General features: G+C 31.0%; 4 protein-coding genes across 9 annotated transcripts; 1 reads left to right on the forward strand and 3 right to left on the reverse strand.

The window, feature by feature from the left end:
- Nucleotides 1-319: 319 nt before the first annotated feature.
- On the reverse strand, nt 320-3,556 carry LOC126775812 (JNK1/MAPK8-associated membrane protein). The gene is made up of 4 exons (XM_050497915.1): nt 2,965-3,556; nt 2,569-2,778; nt 1,679-1,848; nt 320-1,436 (listed from the first exon to the last, which is right to left on the reverse strand). The coding sequence occupies exons 1-4, from the start codon at nt 3,195-3,197 to the stop codon at nt 1,156-1,158; spliced, it is 894 nt and encodes a 297-aa protein (XP_050353872.1). The 5' UTR covers nt 3,198-3,556; the 3' UTR covers nt 320-1,155.
- An 888-nt stretch (nt 3,557-4,444) lies between these two features.
- LOC126775796 (UDP-glucosyltransferase 2-like) lies at nt 4,445-6,248 on the reverse strand. The gene is made up of 4 exons (XM_050497888.1): nt 5,421-6,248; nt 5,127-5,349; nt 4,825-5,044; nt 4,445-4,745 (listed from the first exon to the last, which is right to left on the reverse strand). Exons 1-4 carry the CDS (start codon nt 6,246-6,248, stop codon nt 4,445-4,447), a joined length of 1,572 nt encoding a protein of 523 aa, XP_050353845.1.
- Nucleotides 6,249-6,936: 688 nt separating this feature from the next.
- Nucleotides 6,937-9,974, forward strand: LOC126775810 (cyclin-dependent kinase 20). Of its 2 annotated transcripts, none has more exons than XM_050497912.1 (6): nt 6,937-7,196; nt 7,891-8,079; nt 8,591-8,712; nt 8,783-8,897; nt 8,962-9,189; nt 9,869-9,974. In XM_050497912.1, the coding sequence occupies exons 1-6, from the start codon at nt 6,999-7,001 to the stop codon at nt 9,953-9,955; spliced, it is 939 nt and encodes a 312-aa protein (XP_050353869.1). In that variant the 5' UTR covers nt 6,937-6,998; the 3' UTR covers nt 9,956-9,974. The 2 variants fall into 2 exon arrangements, with proteins under 2 accessions (XP_050353869.1, XP_050353870.1); XM_050497913.1 differs by having other exon boundaries at nt 9,001-9,189.
- Nucleotides 9,975-12,902: 2,928 nt separating this feature from the next.
- On the reverse strand, nt 12,903-17,616 carry LOC126775801 (transcriptional adapter 2B). 5 transcript variants are annotated; one of them, XM_050497894.1, is made up of 10 exons: nt 17,430-17,616; nt 17,283-17,342; nt 17,060-17,201; nt 16,758-16,975; nt 16,442-16,514; nt 16,008-16,161; nt 15,491-15,710; nt 14,873-14,946; nt 14,113-14,245; nt 12,903-13,562 (listed from the first exon to the last, which is right to left on the reverse strand). In XM_050497894.1, the coding sequence occupies exons 1-10, from the start codon at nt 17,538-17,540 to the stop codon at nt 13,422-13,424; spliced, it is 1,326 nt and encodes a 441-aa protein (XP_050353851.1). In that variant the 5' UTR covers nt 17,541-17,616; the 3' UTR covers nt 12,903-13,421. The 5 variants fall into 5 exon arrangements, with proteins under 5 accessions (XP_050353851.1, XP_050353852.1, XP_050353855.1 ...); XM_050497895.1 differs by having other exon boundaries at nt 15,506-15,710; nt 17,430-17,607; XM_050497898.1 differs by having other exon boundaries at nt 13,437-13,562; nt 14,873-14,938; nt 15,506-15,710; nt 17,430-17,607.
- Between the last annotated feature and the right edge of the window lie 458 nt (nt 17,617-18,074).

Raw genomic sequence — 18,074 nt, forward strand, 5'->3', positions numbered from 1 at the left:
AGATAATACATATAAACTGGAAGCTAGCACTACATCAATCATCTTTATTGATGTGATTCTGACTTGACTTCTGTAGAAAAATACAAACTTGTTTTTTTTTAACTAACCTTAAATTATAGCATTTTAGAATCTTGATGCTTGCGTTTTAAATAACTTGCCATGGTCGGGTACTTTTTTAAATATTCTACAGCTAAGTAAGATCCAAAAACCTTTGGAACTAAGATGTAACACCAACCTGTGGTATATTGAAGATGTAAGGGATGGTAAATTTACAATGAGGTGATCTGCCTACTTATTTCCAATAAAAAAAAGTGACCAATTACCGGTCATATATGTATTCATGCATGAAGGTTTTATAACATTGAATAGTCATACATGTACAGGGACTAAACTTACACTAATTACTGCTATATATTTTATCATATATTTAAATGCCAATGGTTATATGAACTATATACATAGGTGCATTAACTAATCTTTGCTCTTTCTTTTGGACATCAGGATTAAAAAAAACACGTTACAACTGTAATCTTGACTTATTTACATAAACAATCTTTATCAAATATTACTTGCTTTAAAGTAAGTTAACTTTAAATGGATACTATTTACATACATATTTCGATTATGTCATAAGTATTGCAATTGTCAATAACTATTTACAATGGAAACCAAAATGGCTCAATGGTTTCATCTCATGCTCAGTGATGAAATAAACTTTAAACCTTTTCCTCAAAACGATAAGCCCAGCATTGAAACATTAACAAGTTGTTACTTCACTTTACTTTAACTTTAATATTCATTTTATTTATTTTTAATTAATTTATAATTATGCAGTTATCTGTATTGTTTATACAGAGCTCAGCTGTACTGAGCTGGTTCTTTTTGCCACACAACATTATATGTGAAATTTAAAGTCATTATTTCTTTAGTTCATTAGTGTGTGGCAATTTAAAAAAAAAACTCTGCTTCTTTTTACAATCACTTCACAGCATAATTAATAGTCTGTTGCAAAACGGGTAATCTTCTGAATCCTAGAGTTTAGTATCCATTCATATACTTCTCTAAATTTTCAAAAGCAATATCGTCCAAATCCCGTCTTGCATCTTCATTATGTCATATCAAAACCAACTTCTCCCGGGAGACTCTACTAGCTAGTCAATCGTTGTGAATCTTCATTGGATCAGTAAATTGTGCAGTTAGAATATAAAAAAGCGCAGGAGCCGGTACGAGGGTCAAGTACCATAATTCCTTAAAACCAGTGAGAGATATAATACCATATGCATGAACGAGCCAATGTCCTAGAAGTATGATTAAATTCCTGCCATTTGTGACTGAAGACATTAACAATTCTGGTGCAGACTGATCTATTTTGATTGAGAAATGTGATGCTGACGTCATCATAGATATAATGATTATTATGTACGGAAAAGCACAATCTGAAATTAAATTTAACTTATTACACATTTTATCAAAGCTTGAAAATATAAATAATTTACTTAAAACAAAATAATGTACAGTTTATAAATTTCTGATGTAGTTAATTTTTTTATTTTTGAATGACAAACTTTTTTTTCTAAACTGTTTCATTGCTTACACAATAGATATCCTTGGTGCCCTCTTACCCAAATCAAAAAATATATATATTTTCCCTTGATTGTCATATATTAATTTTACTTACATATTAGTCCTGCAGCAACAGTGTGTGTCAAAACAAGTATGGGGTAAAAATACAGGGCACAATATATAGCCTTCTTTCCTGGTATTGCTTTATGCCATACTAGCAGAAACGGTCGCAGTGTAACTGTCATTAAAAGACTAAATGCATATATCAGTAATATTATTGTATATCTGAAAATACATAAAACTTTACGTTTTTATATGCACCTCGGAATAATGTATGAAATAGGATTAAAGAAAAAAGACTTTGAAATCAAATTGACACAATATCTATGATATTTATTATAAATTACGGTGGTAAAATTGTTGTATAATACATAAAGATATATTCATCAAGAACTGTTAGTAGTGCATAACATAGCAGAGGTATTAGTAAATAACTGGAATAAGTAAATCTGTTTTATTATCATTGCTCCTTCTTCGATTGGAATAGGCCATACTAATTTTGTTTCCTGTATACTAAATATTTTATGAAAATAAATAGATTTTATACAATATAATTTGCCTTTACATTTACAAATGTACTCTTACAACTTTTAAAAATGTGCATTAATTGTATTGATAGTTAATCTGGTTTCACTTAAATCAGTTATGTATCAAGGGACTTAAATATTTTAGTTAACAAAATGCTTAAGATTCATCTGCTCCAAGAAAATGAGAACCAGTTTTTCCCTGTCATGCTGATTATGATAAATAATTTAGGAAATCAGATTATTATTAATAATATTATGAACCCTTACATTAAATTTTATTTAGTAGTCATTTTAATAAATATCTATCTAATAATAAAAATATATCCATATATCATGAACATTTCACATTAACATAAGTTATTTGCATCCAATACTCTAGTATTTTTTTAAAGATTTTTGTAAAAAAACTAAAACTTACAATGGGTACACGGCCTCCTGTGTACAGTGCAGAGTTTCCTTGTAGTCGGGTTGCGGGTTATGAAGTAATGTGTACCAATCAGAAAGGGCTTTAGGTGTGCAGACATGTAAATCTATGGAGCCGGTCGGTGGCAAGGCTAACAATGCCGCTAGTGTCCCTGATGCTACTTCAATGAAAGCACAAACATGTTGTGCGACTATTGCAGATTTACTGCAATTTTAAATTTATTGATTGTTGTTATTGATGAATTCAATACTCATTCTATAAATATGTTAAATTTATCTTTTTAGTGTTTTAATTTCAGGAGTTCCTTTATTATATTTCGATGAATTTATTTATAAAATCTTTTATAATTTTCAAAAAAATTAATTAAATTACTTTTTTTGTTTTTCTTACCGATTTCCAGCAGCAACCATATCAATAAAAAACCAGTGTAAAACCAAAGGTAGAAGAACCATAAAACCAAGGTACTGCCAATCGTAAAGTGTAGGTTCATCAGAACATTCTACACAGTAGCTGGTGGCGTTAGTACGGAAGCCTCTGGGGCAGGCACCACAATCGCTCCATGAGCCATCCTCTAGTTCTGTTCGACCACAATACAAGCCCGGACAAGTTTTTACTATTGACATTTTTGTAAATTTTCTAATAAATACGTGGAATTAATTATATCTAATTTCCAAATATATATTTTATTTCATGTTTGTAAACAGTAAATGAAAATATATTATAGTATTTTCAGACATTTGTATTGAAAATTTTAGTCAAACGTCAAATATGAAACTCATTGTAAACGTCATTTTTATAACTCCTTGAACGTTTGTAGATTTGTACTCAAATATATTTTGTTTAATCTATCATGGTTATTGATTTATTGGCGTAGACAGAGAAACAAATTTATTGGTGTTAGCGTGCAAGCATCATTTTTTTTTCCTTTTCTGGCGTGTATCTACGCTATTTGAGCTAAACATTCATCAGTCACGTATAAAAGAGATGACACATATGATATGAGATCATTTGGTTTCAAATTCTGAAGTGTTTAATGATGATGAGTAGAAACTATGTAATACTACAATAGATATCTAACACAATATTATAATTAATATATAAACAAAATTATAATTTTAATGTATTTCTTACAATAAATTTAATTTAATATTTAATAAATGGTGAGTAAACTAATGTCAAAAGAAATTCCATATCTACAAGACGTTGAATGTGTTGGCAACTTGGCATCATATTTAAATTAAATGATACAATTTTGTCACAGATGTTATACGTTAATTCCGAATATTTTTCGCACAGGTGTCAATTAGATATTTAGGGCGAATACAACACGAGATATAGTAATTATGATTATGATACTCATACGGTATTACGGCTTGTTACTTTATTTTACATAATTTAAGACTACTAGAAACATTTTTATTTATTATTATACAAAAACTCTTTTTAATTAGAAGTTTTTCAAAGAATCAATAGCAACATCATTCGTAAGACTAATAAAAATAGAACTAAAACTGCACTAATAAAAATAATTGTGAAAGTTTCGCTTTACCTTCAAAAATACATATGCACAAGATCAATAAATTATTTTAAAAACTTATGTACCAATCAAGATGTATGACATCATATAACTTATAGATTTTTGTTTAACGTTAAGCATTTTTGTAAGCATTTCCGATTATTATTTGTTTTTCATAAATTTTCAGTATTTTACGCATTTTTATAGACATGTAAAGTGTTCTCTAATATAATAGGTGTTAGATAATAAAATCTGAATAGATATTTGATAAAAAGTAAGGAAAGAAAATAAAATTTATCTTTACTTTCAATATTTATTTAATTCAACATAAAAAATATATATTATTTTGATCTTTTACAAGGCCTTGAACTTACTTGACTCAACGAACCTTTGAAGAATGCGCTTACGTATACGTTTCAAAACATAGCGTACAATATAAAACGATGCTGTAAGCAACGTTATAGATATAAATAATAAAATGCCAATCATATCCAACATATAATATTTAAAGATACTAAGTCCAACGGCTGGATTTCTCAAATGTTTAGTGCTCCCATGACGCAAAAGGAATTCTGTATACCACACCGCATTTTCAGGACCTGATATGATTGGATCCACAACCATATTCTTCAATTTCGACATTGATTTTTTGTACCTGTAAAAAAGCGGTAATCAAACAAATTTAAGTAGAAATTTTTGACGGCCTAAATGACTTTTTTATGAAATAAACTTACTTGTCATCAGTAGCAACTGATGTGATTATTTCCATTAAATTTTCTTTTTCTAAATAATATGGGTCTAAGATCTCCCCAGCTCCATATCGAATAATCTCTCCGATAAAAACTTTTCTGGATCTCACTATTGGAAGTCCAATTATTGGAACTTCATAGAATAGGGCTTCTTCCAATGACCTTGCGCCGCCATGTGTAATAAACGCTTTGACATTTGGATGGGCTAGAATATTAATATTAATAATATAACATTAAACTAAGATAATATCTAAACATCTTTATATTTAATTTAAATAAATAGTTACCTAATACTTCCTGTTGTGGAAACCACGCGTGGGCAATTACATTTTTAGGTATATCTACCACAGTAGTATTACTAATCTTCCACAATACTAAAAATGGCAATTCCCTGAAAGCATCGACTAAAGTCTGCAATACATTTACTGATAGATGTTCTGGTTCCTGAATTGCTCCAAGACTAAAGTATATAACTCCTTTTGAGGCAGAATCTAATATTCTTCTAAGTTCCTAAAAAACACTGCTAATTAAATAAATAATGTTACATCTAGAAAGATATAAAAAAAGAAACAAAAACCTACCTCTGGTAGCTGAAAACCAGGTCTAATATGCAAACGATCGACATATGTTATCGCGGGCGGGCTTGGTCTATTGCCAATTAATAAAGGATTAGCAGCTACAAATAATAAATCTATATCGTATTCGATGTCCTGTAAACTTTTTGTAAGTCCGAATATCCTTCGCGCGGCAACTTCGCAACGTGGAAGGTAATTGTAATAATACTCATTTCTGGTTTGGAAATGGCGATTTATTTCCACAATTTTCTGCCACCGACTTAAATTTCTATAATTCAGACTGTTCACATCAGGATATAATATCGGATGAATGGGCGATCCTTTTGATTCGTATTGATGTATCTTACCACTTGAAGGTGTTATAGCAATGTGAGGAACTTGATACTTATCCGCAACTGCATACAAGACCGGCACGTCAGCTTCCGTAATAACCAGATCGAACTTAACATTTGGATTGATAAACAATGCCGTCATGGGCTTCGATTTAAGTTGCGCAACTGCCACTTTAATATAATGGTCATTAATTTCTCTCATTCTCGGATAATAATCATCAGTATCTATCATTAGATTCCTATATTCTTCCCAATAGGGCGCAGATTCTTCTCCGACATTTAACTCGACGATCTTTTCTATGTCTGGATATGAGAAGTGGCCAGGGTAAGGTGTCATTACTACAATCGAGTGACCTTTCTGCGCTAAAAGTGATATATATCCTCTAAAAACAATGTGGTCAGAAAAAGACAGAGATGAGAACAGCGCTAGAATGGATGCACTTTCTGCCATTTGCCAAAAATATAATAATAGAAATACAATTGCTATTTTATGCAACACCATTTTTATCGCACACTGAATGTATCTGGCCACTACTGAAGAAAAGTTTTAAAGAAACTACTTGTAAAATTTATTGTTTAAATTAGTAAACATGAAGCAGCTGTACAAATATTTAGCGAAAAATAGGTAAGGTGCGGGCTATGGGTTTTGCCTTTTACTGAAATATAAATCTTATGTCTAAAGCAAAAAGAGCAATTAGTGTCGAGAGAAACATTATTACAAGGTCATAAAAATTTTATTTCAATAATGAAAAATAAAAATGTTATGCAACATATTTCGTAATTTTAACTTTAGATAATAATATCTTAACGACGCATCATGATAATTTATAATTTTGGGATAGACATAGACATTATGTACATATGTCATAGGTAGTATGTTTATATGTTGCAACCAATGTAATTTATATTTTTGAAATCGGAATAGGCAGCTAAAATATAGACTATTAATTATTGAACAAAAGTTGGAGACCACGAGATTTTGCGTGTATAACTTCGTTCTTCATATTATGACTACCTACAGTTTAGTTATTGCCCGGTATACTTCTCCTTTTCCGGGGAAAAAAGTCAAAAGGTAGGAATAACCTGTCCATATTGTAAATTTGAACGATTTTGTTCTCGTTATCGTTGTCTGTTACCCTTAGCCAGTTGCTATGGGTAACGGATTTCCGCAACAAGCCTCTGTAAAGTGTCATTAATATATCAGGCAAATATTTTGTATATTTTTTACAAAAAACGATGAGTTATAATTACGATGAATAGTGACGTAACAAATTACTCAGTCATCGGTCGAATTGGTGAAGGTGCACATGGTCTCGTGTTCAAAGCGCGTCACCTGCCAACAGGCCGTGTTGTCGCTCTAAAGAAAATTCTCATAAAAAACATAGATGATGGAATACCCGTTAATGTATTACGAGAAATCAAAGCTCTACAGCTACTGCGGTGCAAATATGTTAGTAATTTTACTTGAGATATCAATACCAAAACATGGGTATTTTATCAAACTAGGCTCAAAACAACACAAGGAATTTTAGACGTCATTATGTAGATTCTGCGAAAATAACCGATAAAAAACTCAGTCGATAATAATCATACAAATGCAAATAAATTATGTATCCTTCATATAAATCAACAAATAATATTTTACAGTACATACCTAGTTAATAATACTCTTTAAAAGCTTTAAATGTGTTTATTGGTAAATGTATAAATGTACACTTGAAAATACTTACCTCATTGTCAATCGTAGGAAGACAACTATGCTGACCATTACACTGACCATTACAATTAATCGTTGGTTCCACCAACCCGCATTGGAGCAGCGTGGTGGAATAAGCTCTAAACCTTCTCCTCAAAAAGGGAGAGGAGGCCTTAGCCCAGCAGTGGGACATTCACAGGCTGTTACTGTCAATCTTAGGGTTGGCTATTCACTTTTTTGCAATTATGATTGTTAAGCAGTCTGAGCAACGTCTATTTTAATAAAATACAAATAATTTTATATCCCCCTACAGTTAGATGTCAATAGTCCAAGGGGCCGAGATCGATACTACGACGATCACATAATTAGGCGACCACTATACCATAGAGGTTAAGACTTAAGTTATTTGGTTGTTCTTACCAGTCACAATTTTAAATTGTTTGTTCAGGTAATAAAGATGTATGACATGTTTCCTCGTGGTATGAGCCTAGTGTTAGTTTTGGAGTATATGTGCTATGGATTGTGGGAGATGCTTCATCACAACCAGGCAGAATTGACCTTGCCACGAGTGAAAACTTACGCCCAAATGCTGCTGAAAGGAACACGTTATATGCACGCGCATTATATAATGCATAGGGTAAAATTTGATTATTTTTTATTCCAGATTGTTTCATTCCTTATCAGAACTTAGCTTGAAATATGCAATTCAGTTATCAGCTTTAACCAACACAAAAAAGTGACGTTAACGCTCGTAAAAAGAAATATTTCATCTAAATTAGGACCAAGCAACCAAGCAATCACTGTGAGAAGCATTATCCAAAGCTTTCATCCAATATTTCTTTTTATGTAATTGAACTAAAACAATAAAATGTATTATAGAAAAAAAGTAATTTACCATTTAAAAAAATACCTAGTTTTTATAGAAATTTTCTTTAGTCACAGTATCAAAAAACACGTCCACAGTTCTCAGGTGAGTCAAGTTGAAACCGTATATTGAAGATGAGAAACTTGAAAAAACAACGAATGTGACATCTTCGGCGATCATTCTTACTCTAGTTTTTTCACAGCACTTTGACGTCATATATATTTGGTGTGTAATTTATCACCTAAATTCTAAATTTATTACGAAACTAATTTTATATTTTAAGGATTTAAAACCGGCTAATCTCCTCATCAATCACGAAGGAATACTAAAAATAGCAGACTTGGGTCTTGCGCGTTTATACTGGCCTGATGGCGGTCGACCTTATTCTCACCAAGTTGCTACCCGGTATTTAAAAATAAATTACGATTATTACATTTAACTATTAAAATTCTTCAGTATTTAACAAACGTTTCAGATGGTACCGTGCACCGGAATTACTATACGGCGCAAGATATTACAGCGAAAAAGTCGACTTATGGTCTGTGGGGTGTATTATTGCTGAAATAATAACAAAACAGCCACTATTTGCAGTAGGTACTTTCGAATTTATTCTCATATGATTTAAAAGGTCGCCATTTATAAAGATTATTTCAGGGTGAATCCGATATTGAGCAATTGGCAATAGTATTGCAGCGCTTGGGCACACCTACTGAAGAAACGTGGCCGAGGCACTCAGAACTTCCCGATTACCACAAAATAACATTCCCAGAATCATTACCAATGTCATGGAATGATCTCTTACCGGGAGTTGACTCTGACGCTGTACATCTAATTAAATCGTTTATACTTTATGACGCTCAAAAGAGGATTTCAGCCAAAGAGGTTTGTACCCTTATTTTAACTTTAAATAAGTTATTAAACAAAAACAGATCATAAATGTTCGGTAGCTGGGCAAAACTTATTTTTAATTAAGGTAGTATTTTACCACGTGGCTCTTGTGAGAGTTGGTGGACTTACCGGTGTCAGGATCTCATTTGACACGTGCAGGTATCCTCACGGTATTTTCCTTCATCGCCAAATTTACACCGTTGAAATATAAACACAAATAAAGCAAAAGTTAAGTTAATTATTGATGCTACAGTTTATTTTATTTAGTGATACAATTGTTATAGGTAAACATTATTGTTATAAAATTATGTACAACTTCTAGCTATTCCCCAGTGCATATCTTGTAAGGGTCAAAATTATTTTTAGTGTCATATTATGCAATTTTCCTGGTGGTAGGCTTTGTGCAAGCTCGTCTAGTGGTAGGTACCACCCACCTATAAGATATTCTGCCGCAAAACAGTAGTATTTGGTATTGTTGTGTTCCGGTTTGAAGAGTGAGTGAGCCAGTGTTATTACAGGCACAAGAGACATAACATCTTAATTCCCAAGGTTGGTGGCGCATTGGCGATGTAAGCGATGGCGTTGGTGATCACTTACCATCAGGTGGTCCGTCCACCTGCCTATTTTATAAAAAAAAATGAATATATATCTTATTTATATAGTGTCTTTTCAGGCGTTGAGGCATCCTTGGTTCCAAAATAGGCCATTGCCAGCATCCTTACATGACATGTTAAAGCCAAGTGTAATAAAACCTAAATAAAAACGTATAAATAAAAACACAGTTTGGATTTAATTTTTATTCCCTTCAAATCGCTTATCTTTTTATCTTTACCTACTTACATACATCATGAATTACATAACAGTTGTACAGTCTATATAGATATGATAGAATCATCTTTGAATTTTATTTGAAGGTGTCAAATTAAAAATAAATTCTCAATGAATTCTTTCATGACAATTAAATGTAAAGAAAAAATGTCTTTAGGAATCGTAAAAGGACATAATGTGAAAATAATATAAACTACAATAATCTAAGTGATTTTAATGCAAATATTGTAACTATGCCCCTCAAGACTTAAAACAACTTGGGTTCACATAGTTTCGTAGCGCAAGGTTCAGACGGTACTTATTTCGTCCCACTCACTCAAGCGACTGAGTTTTCTTGGCTTTTGATAATAATCATGTTTGACGAAAACGATGACAAAATAATCCCTTTACAAAAAACTTAAACCATTCAGGTGACAAACAATTCATTCTGCAAGCATCGTTTTATAAATGATCTTTGGACAAACACCCAATTTTAAAAGTGTATTTTTTATGTTCGCATCTGACTGACTGAATTTTTTGTTAAATTAATTATTTCTAATACGAAAATTTCTCTGTCAATAGTTAAGACACCGTAAATAATAATCGAGGCACCGTTACAATATTTGCACTTCATAATGGTTGCTTCTAAAATCAATAAATACATCTCGATATCTTAAAATGCAAATAATATATTAAAGATAAGAGATCATACCTAAAACCAACCATAAATAAAGGTATTGTTAAAATATTTACCCAGATTAATTACCCTTTTTTCATTCTCAAATTTACTTTATCTAACAAAAAACTATATATACTGAGGAAGCTAATGATGAAAAATATTTTGTGATAAGAAACGATATAGATTAAAAATGAAATGAAAGTTTATTCATAACTTTTTGGCGTTCACTTCGTTTTATATCACGTCAAACAAAGAACATTAAATTAAAACATGGAATTTATCTAAATTCTACTTGAAACAACGGCCTTAAAGTTGGTGGCAACCTGTGCTAATGTGGTAGTTACTATTTAGATTGTGCATAATTAAAGTAAGCCATACTATATTTCAATAGCAGGAGGACTAAACATGTCATCATTGGTCAAGATCTATAATAATAATAATAATAATATAATCTGTGGTAGTGATTTTGGATTCGTGAAAAAAAGAGCATTTTGGCATGGCAAAGTTGTTATCGGGACTTGGGAAATGAAATAAATTTATATACCTAGAGATGTAAGAGGAACAGTGTCTTATGAATAAAGATATAATATTCAAGAACTGATTATTGTGCATTATATATTTGCTATATTATTGCTATTAAGAAATAATATTGATTGTGTCAATAAATATAAAGTTTGTTTGTTTACTCCTGCCATTGGATTAAGGTATACATAATAATTATATACAAATGAAATTAAGTAACATTGGTCAATGTTTAGCCGCTTATTTTAAACAAATAAAATATATAATATATATCTTAAAATCACTTATTTATATATTGTACTTACATACAATTCTAACATATTTATATTTTAAGTTAAAAGTCTTACCGATAGTAATTTATATAATTGTGTTACAGAATTTTAAAGCAGAAGGCAGCTTTTAATTGCATATTATGAATATAAACTGCCTTTGTCTTCATATATATGTACGTATACAACTATCTATTTTATTTTATCAATCAATTGAATCACAAAAGCATGAAAATATTAGATTATTATATGTCCGGTAAATCATTCATTTGATAAAAACAATTAAACAGAATTTTTTTTTAAATCTAAAACAATTTTGGAAAAAAAAAATTGAAATTAACTGTAATTTTTAACAATTTATTTCTTTTTAGAATTTTATTTATTTATTTAATTAATAAAGAAACACAAAATATATATAAATAATATAAATTAATGATTTAAACATTTTCTATACAATGAATCAAATGTTAAAATGTCATTGTATTATCTAAGACTTTTAATAACAAAATAATATTCAAAGAATAACCGGTCCCATTCTTTGAACAATTATTGTAGGCTATATCTAGAACGCGTTCGTTAAATATTTACAGCAACATTTATTTACATTACTCTATAAGAGCAGGCAATATGACCTCAGGGTTAAGAGGTAACATTATATTATTATGACATCACTAATATTTGATATTTATTCTAGAATGATCACTAAGATGTTTTTTGCACAAATTAATTCCACTAATACTTCAGTGATAACAAAACAAATGCTTTGCTTGCTTGAATGCTTTGAATATCATTATGTTTGACGAAATACTATAACTTGAAAGAATTTCGGCTTCACTTAGGCTATATTATGACTCCTAAGCTATTCATATAACAAATGGTTATTGTCATATTGCTAGTTTAATGGGTTCATGTATCCATCTCTAGTCCTTAGATAACAAAGAGAAGTGTAACAATGGAAAATAAATATATTATGTCCCTTTGTTATACCACACTCGATATAAAAGTATGTATGTCGAAGTTTTCTTTGTAATGCAATCACTGTTAACAGCAATGAAAGTGGCTTACGTAGTCCATTTCAAAATAATTTGCATAAATTATAAACGAAACATCCAACTAAAAAAAACTATAATTATCTTTATATATTTAAAGATATTTTATTATGTATTTAATAAAAAAAACTTTTTTAAGTTTTCCATTAATTTATACAAATTAAATTGAAATAAATTTACTATTGTAATTCGAATAAATCTCTAAATTTGGTAATTAATAGGAGTTAAAATGTACACTTATTATGCTTTATTATATTTTTTTTAATTAAAATACTGCAACAGATACTCAATATTCTATCTACAAGATTTATTGCTCTTAATCATTTTAAGTTTAAAAATGTTATTAAAAAAAGGCATCATGTATGTAAGTGTTTGATATAACTATTTAACTTTATTCTCACTAAATGAAAGCCAATAGTATGATGAATAATTACTACATAACATTTATTTATATATTTATTTATGAGCTCTTTTTAACTTTATAATATTTAACCATAATAGCACTAATCTTACTAATTTTTACATGAATTACAATGTCCATATTATTTTAACCGAATTGCTTAAACAATATATTTTAGCTAAATATCCATACTCAAACAATACCTTACACACCCTAGCTGGTAACGGTAACAAGGTTTTGAATATCTCACTCATGAACTCATGCGTAATACAAGCATTAACTTATATTATAACTGATTGTAAACAATAAATAATCGATATAACTATCATTTTTAACTTATAACTATCATTTACCACCAATTTTAATATTTTATTTTCAGTTACTTGTAACCATATAACCTTATCGAGCTAATAATATAAAGGTATGTGGGCATTTCTATTAACTAACATCAATATTGTCTACTTGAGTAGTTACCTAGTGGTAGGTACTCTGAGCTGCGGCTAGTGGCGCACCCAGCCAGCGGTGTGCAGGTAATGTCGGACGGCGTGGTCTACCTCGCAGTCGTGCGCCGGCGCGCGCCGCAGCAGCACGCCCTTCATAGTCACATACTGCGTCGGGGGCAGGTTCAGTGCGGTGCAGAGCTGGAAATGAATAAAATTATAAATTAATTCATGACAATTATTCAACTATCTACTGTTATTCATAAACTCTATTATAAATAACAAAATGAAATAAAGCTGTGTGTTAAATCTCAGAGAGAATTTCAATAATGTATTAGTTTATTTTGTTTTATTCTCAGAAAGATTATTAGTTTCTGTAGCCGATTTAAAAAAAGAGTTTATCAATTCGGTTTTCTATTTTTAAATTTAATTTTGCCATACCTTTACTGATTGTAAACTTATTTTGATGATTTTTCCATATTAAATATAATACCTTGAAATTGTTTACTTCAATTAAATATTAAAATATATAAATATATAATATCGTTTATACTTTATTGCTTTATATTTCAGATAAAAGTAATACTGTAAAACTAATAATCACTGAGATAATCGCAAGTATGAAATTAAGGTTCTAAAAACGTTTGAATAAAATGAAAGTATACTTTCTATATAATGTATTAAGCTTACCGAACCTTCTCGTAGCTCAGCAGTGGGACATTTATTATTTTACTTTTATATAGAACATTACCTGTATCTCGTTAGTGGTCAGCAGATGCGTCGAGCATGCGCCGTTGCATGAGTTCTTTTTGCAGCATCCACATACGATACTTCCGTCCCGTGTGCACTTTGGGCTTGTGGAACTTAAGCCGCTGTCTACGTCTCTGTGTGACAAATATTAGCATGAATTATGACTGGTCTCGCCAGATGTCAACGGTGACTTGCGTCCGTTGATGACGCTATAGTATACAAGTAAGAGTGCTTAAACAAGAGTGCACTCTAGTCACTCACTCTCATATTCGACTCGCACAGATTTTGGGCGCCGAGTCAAGGAACAGGAGTACATAATACTACCAACTTACATACTCCGAACTCCGATCAGTGTTGGGGAATCAGCTCCAAATTGTAACAGGAAAGGAGGTCTTTGACAACACATTTTTCAGGTGTTGCTTTAATTTTACTTTAATTGTATATATGTAAGGTATTTAATCTTTTACCTAATACCTTAAAAAACATTGATTCTTAGTTATAATAACTATTTATATATAACCATAAATACCCAAAATAGTGGCATACAAATATGTGCACAAACTTTAAAGTTATTATTTTCATTTGTCCCCGTTTAAAATTACCCGTTTTAAAGATTACATAAACAGAAATAAATAAAAATAACGAATTTTTCGGTTTTGCTAACTTGCCATATAAACTTTCAAAACAGGCAGTTATATGAAAACCACATAAAACAAAGTAATATTTATCATATGCAAGCATGATTTGTTGTATGTTTGTACCTTTTTCTTAGCTGCAGTGTGTTGTTCTGCGGTTGTTCTTTTGTCGGCTGTGTGTCCAGGCACCCACTGCTGCCCTGGCGGAAACAATCGTTATACGAGATCAAACCCACACCAAACAATACAAGAAAATTACTTAAGAATTAATACAGATCGAATGCCTTGTGCATTTAAAAAGGAGCTCTGTATATGAAAGTCAAGTGGCACTTATATTGTTTTTATTATGAATTATAAATCTTTATAACTTCGTAATATTTTTTTTATAATATTGAAACATTAGTTCTAACATGCTATTCATTTTAAAGGCCATGCAATTTAATGAATTAACAATGTTTAAGTTTTAAGAACTGCTAAAGCGATAAGCATATGAACGATATGTATGAACATGATTTAAAAATGAACAATGGCTATAATTTGTGAACTAAGAAAATTATACAAAATACGCTAATGGAGAAGATATGGAATAGTGGTTAGAAAATGTGAATTTTAAACGATTTTGGGTTGAGATGTGGCAGGCACTTGATTTTACATGTATTTTAAATTGTCTTGTGCTCGGAGGAGGCCAGACTAAATTTTGTATGTGATTAAATGTTGTGGAGTGCGTTTGCAAGCAGCGAGTACCAGCGCCAGTCTCACGTCGTGGTGCGGGTGCTTGCGGTGCGCGGCGTGTTGCTCGTAGTGCGCACACTCCTCCAGGCGCGTGACGCCGGCCAGGCGGTAGCGGTGCAGCTCGGCCAGCCGCACGCGCAGCTCGCGCTCGCGCCACAGCCCCAGCGCCACGCCCGACTGCTCCAGCCGCCCGTAGAACTGCGCCGTCCAGCGCAGCCGCTCCATGAACTCCCTGCGCACCGACACACCTCACTTAGCGGGACTTACTTTTACTGACACACTCAGTTGTTTCTTCACAAATATCAAGACAATAATAAGAACAAGCAGGTACTGTTCAACTGGTACATACTATTACATATTGAAGCAGAAACTTCTGTTGAATTCCTCCCTGATGATAAGCTAATCACTTTGTTGTGACTACTCACAACAAAATGATTAGCTTATCATCATTACTAAATGTACTTATATTATTTTTCTCTCATTCAAGCTTTATCAGGCTCATTTATAGGGAATGTATTTGCACTCTTACTTTTTCTCTTTGGCGAGTTTCCCTAAGGTTTTCTGTTTATTCCTCTGGTTGTTGAAAAACACTGAAACTAATTGATAATCACGGACGAGTCTTTTTCTCCTAGTTCTTTCACGCAACCTTCGAGTATATATGTCAACTTGAGATAACTTCAGTGCTGAAAAAAGGATAAACTAATTGTTAAAGTATATTTTGTTTTATCATATACAGAAAGTTAAATTTTTTATTTAAAATTTATAAAAACAATTGTATTACATACTGTATAGTCTATTTTTAAACTTGCATGCATGGATAATAAAAAGTTTTGGTACATTCGGTTTTATATTGAAAATTAAAAATCTTAAAATGTAAGTGTTAGAATTTTAGAATCATATAAATTGTTTTTTTTTAAATATAATTGATCTTATAAAAATTTAATAAATAATGTGTTGCCTTACCAACATCTAATTCATCATCCTCGGGATTGAGGGATAAGGTGGATATTAATTGCTCTGCTTCATGATCATGTTCCTAAAATAAAAATAAAATATTACACATAAAAGAATGTTTTTTTTTATATAACTTATAATTTTAGGTATTCTCAATTTACCTTATTTTAAAGATTAAGAAAGAAGCAAGATTATAAAACCCAAAGAAAAGCTTGCAATATTTGAGTCATTTATAAAAATATATTTATATATATTCACAGCAATTAGGAGCATGTGTGAGAACATAATTTTTTGGTATAAATATAATATTAGAAATTATTTTTACCCTTTCAAAATCATCTCTATTGCTAATGTAGCCCAATTGTGCAGCTTCATCAGGAGTTATAGCTAAAGGTGGGAGTCTTGATACGGCGTTGGGGCTAAGGGGTCCTTCGTCTCTGTCTGCACAGCTTAAGGATGGTCGACTAGTGCTTTCAACATTACCCCAGGTTGCACGTCCTATGCTACCTTCTAAATATCTAGTTATATATTCATCTTTGGCTTCTAAAAATATAAGTGAATGTTAACCAACAATAGACACAAAGTATAATAAAACATCGTGAATAGAAACATTGACTTATAGAGTACCTTCAGGTGTTCTTGTTTCTATATGTTTTGCTATATCCTCCCAGTTTCCAAAGCCAAATTGTTCAATCGCATCTAAAAGTCTAACTTCTTCATTAGCCGACCAACTATTACGACCCAAGAAGATCCCAAACGCCCCAGAGTCCTACAATATGATAAAAACCGTAATTGTTGATGTATGTAAAGTATGTTTGATATTCAATGTATAAAAATGTGAACAATTTACCATAAATTGATAGGAATGATCATTTTTGTGCGACCCAATTTCAGCACCTAGTGAAAAACACTGAAAGAAAAACAAAAATATATTTTTATTAAACATTTAAAATTTGCGCCAAAACTGTAAACAAAAATGTCACTGATGCTACTCTACCTGCAAACAAATATCAAATTCTTTACATTCGGCACATCTTACACGCACTCCGCTTATTTCTTCTTGACAGTATGTACAATTATATTTAGCATATAAATCTGAAAACGACATGTTTTAAAACTACACCATACAACAATCATGCGTTGGCAAAGTTGGCAGTTTTCTCAAACCTACTCGCCGGCCATCTTTTTTTTACAGATAAATAAAATATAGATAATATTATAAATATAACTGTAATATTCATAGACAGCAATAGACACAGATTGAATTTTTAAAAAATTATAATTTTGTGTTGCTTATTTATGATATTTTCAAGGGTTTTCTTAAATGTAATATTTCAATCAAGTATGTTGTTATGTTATAGGATGGAATATATACAAAATAAGTTATAGAAGTTATTATTAATTTTAGGTATACAACGTTAATTTTTTTTTAAATCTGAGCTCTGAAAAGCACAAATAAATTAAAATAGAATATTTCAACTTTATGAATAACAAAATATACTGAATCAATTTTATAAGAATAGAACAGAACATTATAAAATAAATGAACTCTTAAAGAAAAGTTTACTTCGTAGTTTGATACAGTATGTAGGTGTGGTACATTAAAAATATTTAAATAATTTACCCTTTATCTAGAATTCAA

This window comes from Nymphalis io, chromosome 19 (assembly GCF_905147045.1).
Source record: "Nymphalis io chromosome 19, ilAglIoxx1.1, whole genome shotgun sequence".
Taxonomy (NCBI): Eukaryota; Metazoa; Arthropoda; class Insecta; order Lepidoptera; family Nymphalidae; genus Nymphalis; species Nymphalis io.

Coding starts and splice junctions, on each gene's coding strand:
- LOC126775812 (XM_050497915.1), bottom strand. CDS start 3,197: ATGTCAATAGTAAAAACTTGTCCGGGCTTGTATTGTGGTCGAACAGAA. Junction 2,779..2,964: donor ATGGTTGCTGCTGGAAATCG/GTAAGAAAAACA, acceptor TTAAAATTGCAG/TAAATCTGCAATAGTCGCAC. Junction 1,849..2,568: donor CAGGAGGCCGTGTACCCATT/GTAAGTTTTAGT, acceptor ATGTATTTTCAG/ATATACAATAATATTACTGA.
- LOC126775796 (XM_050497888.1), bottom strand. CDS start 6,248: ATGGTGTTGCATAAAATAGCAATTGTATTTCTATTATTATATTTTTGG. Junction 5,350..5,420: donor CTGGTTTTCAGCTACCAGAG/GTAGGTTTTTGT, acceptor AGTGTTTTTTAG/GAACTTAGAAGAATATTAGA. Junction 4,746..4,824: donor TCAGTTGCTACTGATGACAA/GTAAGTTTATTT, acceptor GCTTTTTTACAG/GTACAAAAAATCAATGTCGA.
- LOC126775810 (XM_050497912.1), top strand. CDS start 6,999: ATGAATAGTGACGTAACAAATTACTCAGTCATCGGTCGAATTGGTGAA. Junction 8,080..8,590: donor CGCATTATATAATGCATAGG/GTAAAATTTGAT, acceptor TTATATTTTAAG/GATTTAAAACCGGCTAATCT. Junction 8,713..8,782: donor TCTCACCAAGTTGCTACCCG/GTATTTAAAAAT, acceptor CAAACGTTTCAG/ATGGTACCGTGCACCGGAAT.
- LOC126775801 (XM_050497894.1), bottom strand. CDS start 17,540: ATGTCGTTTTCAGATTTATATGCTAAATATAATTGTACATACTGTCAA. Junction 17,202..17,282: donor ATCATTCCTATCAATTTATG/GTAAATTGTTCA, acceptor ATCATATTGTAG/GACTCTGGGGCGTTTGGGAT. Junction 15,711..16,007: donor AAACTCGCCAAAGAGAAAAA/GTAAGAGTGCAA, acceptor GTCGGTGCGCAG/GGAGTTCATGGAGCGGCTGC.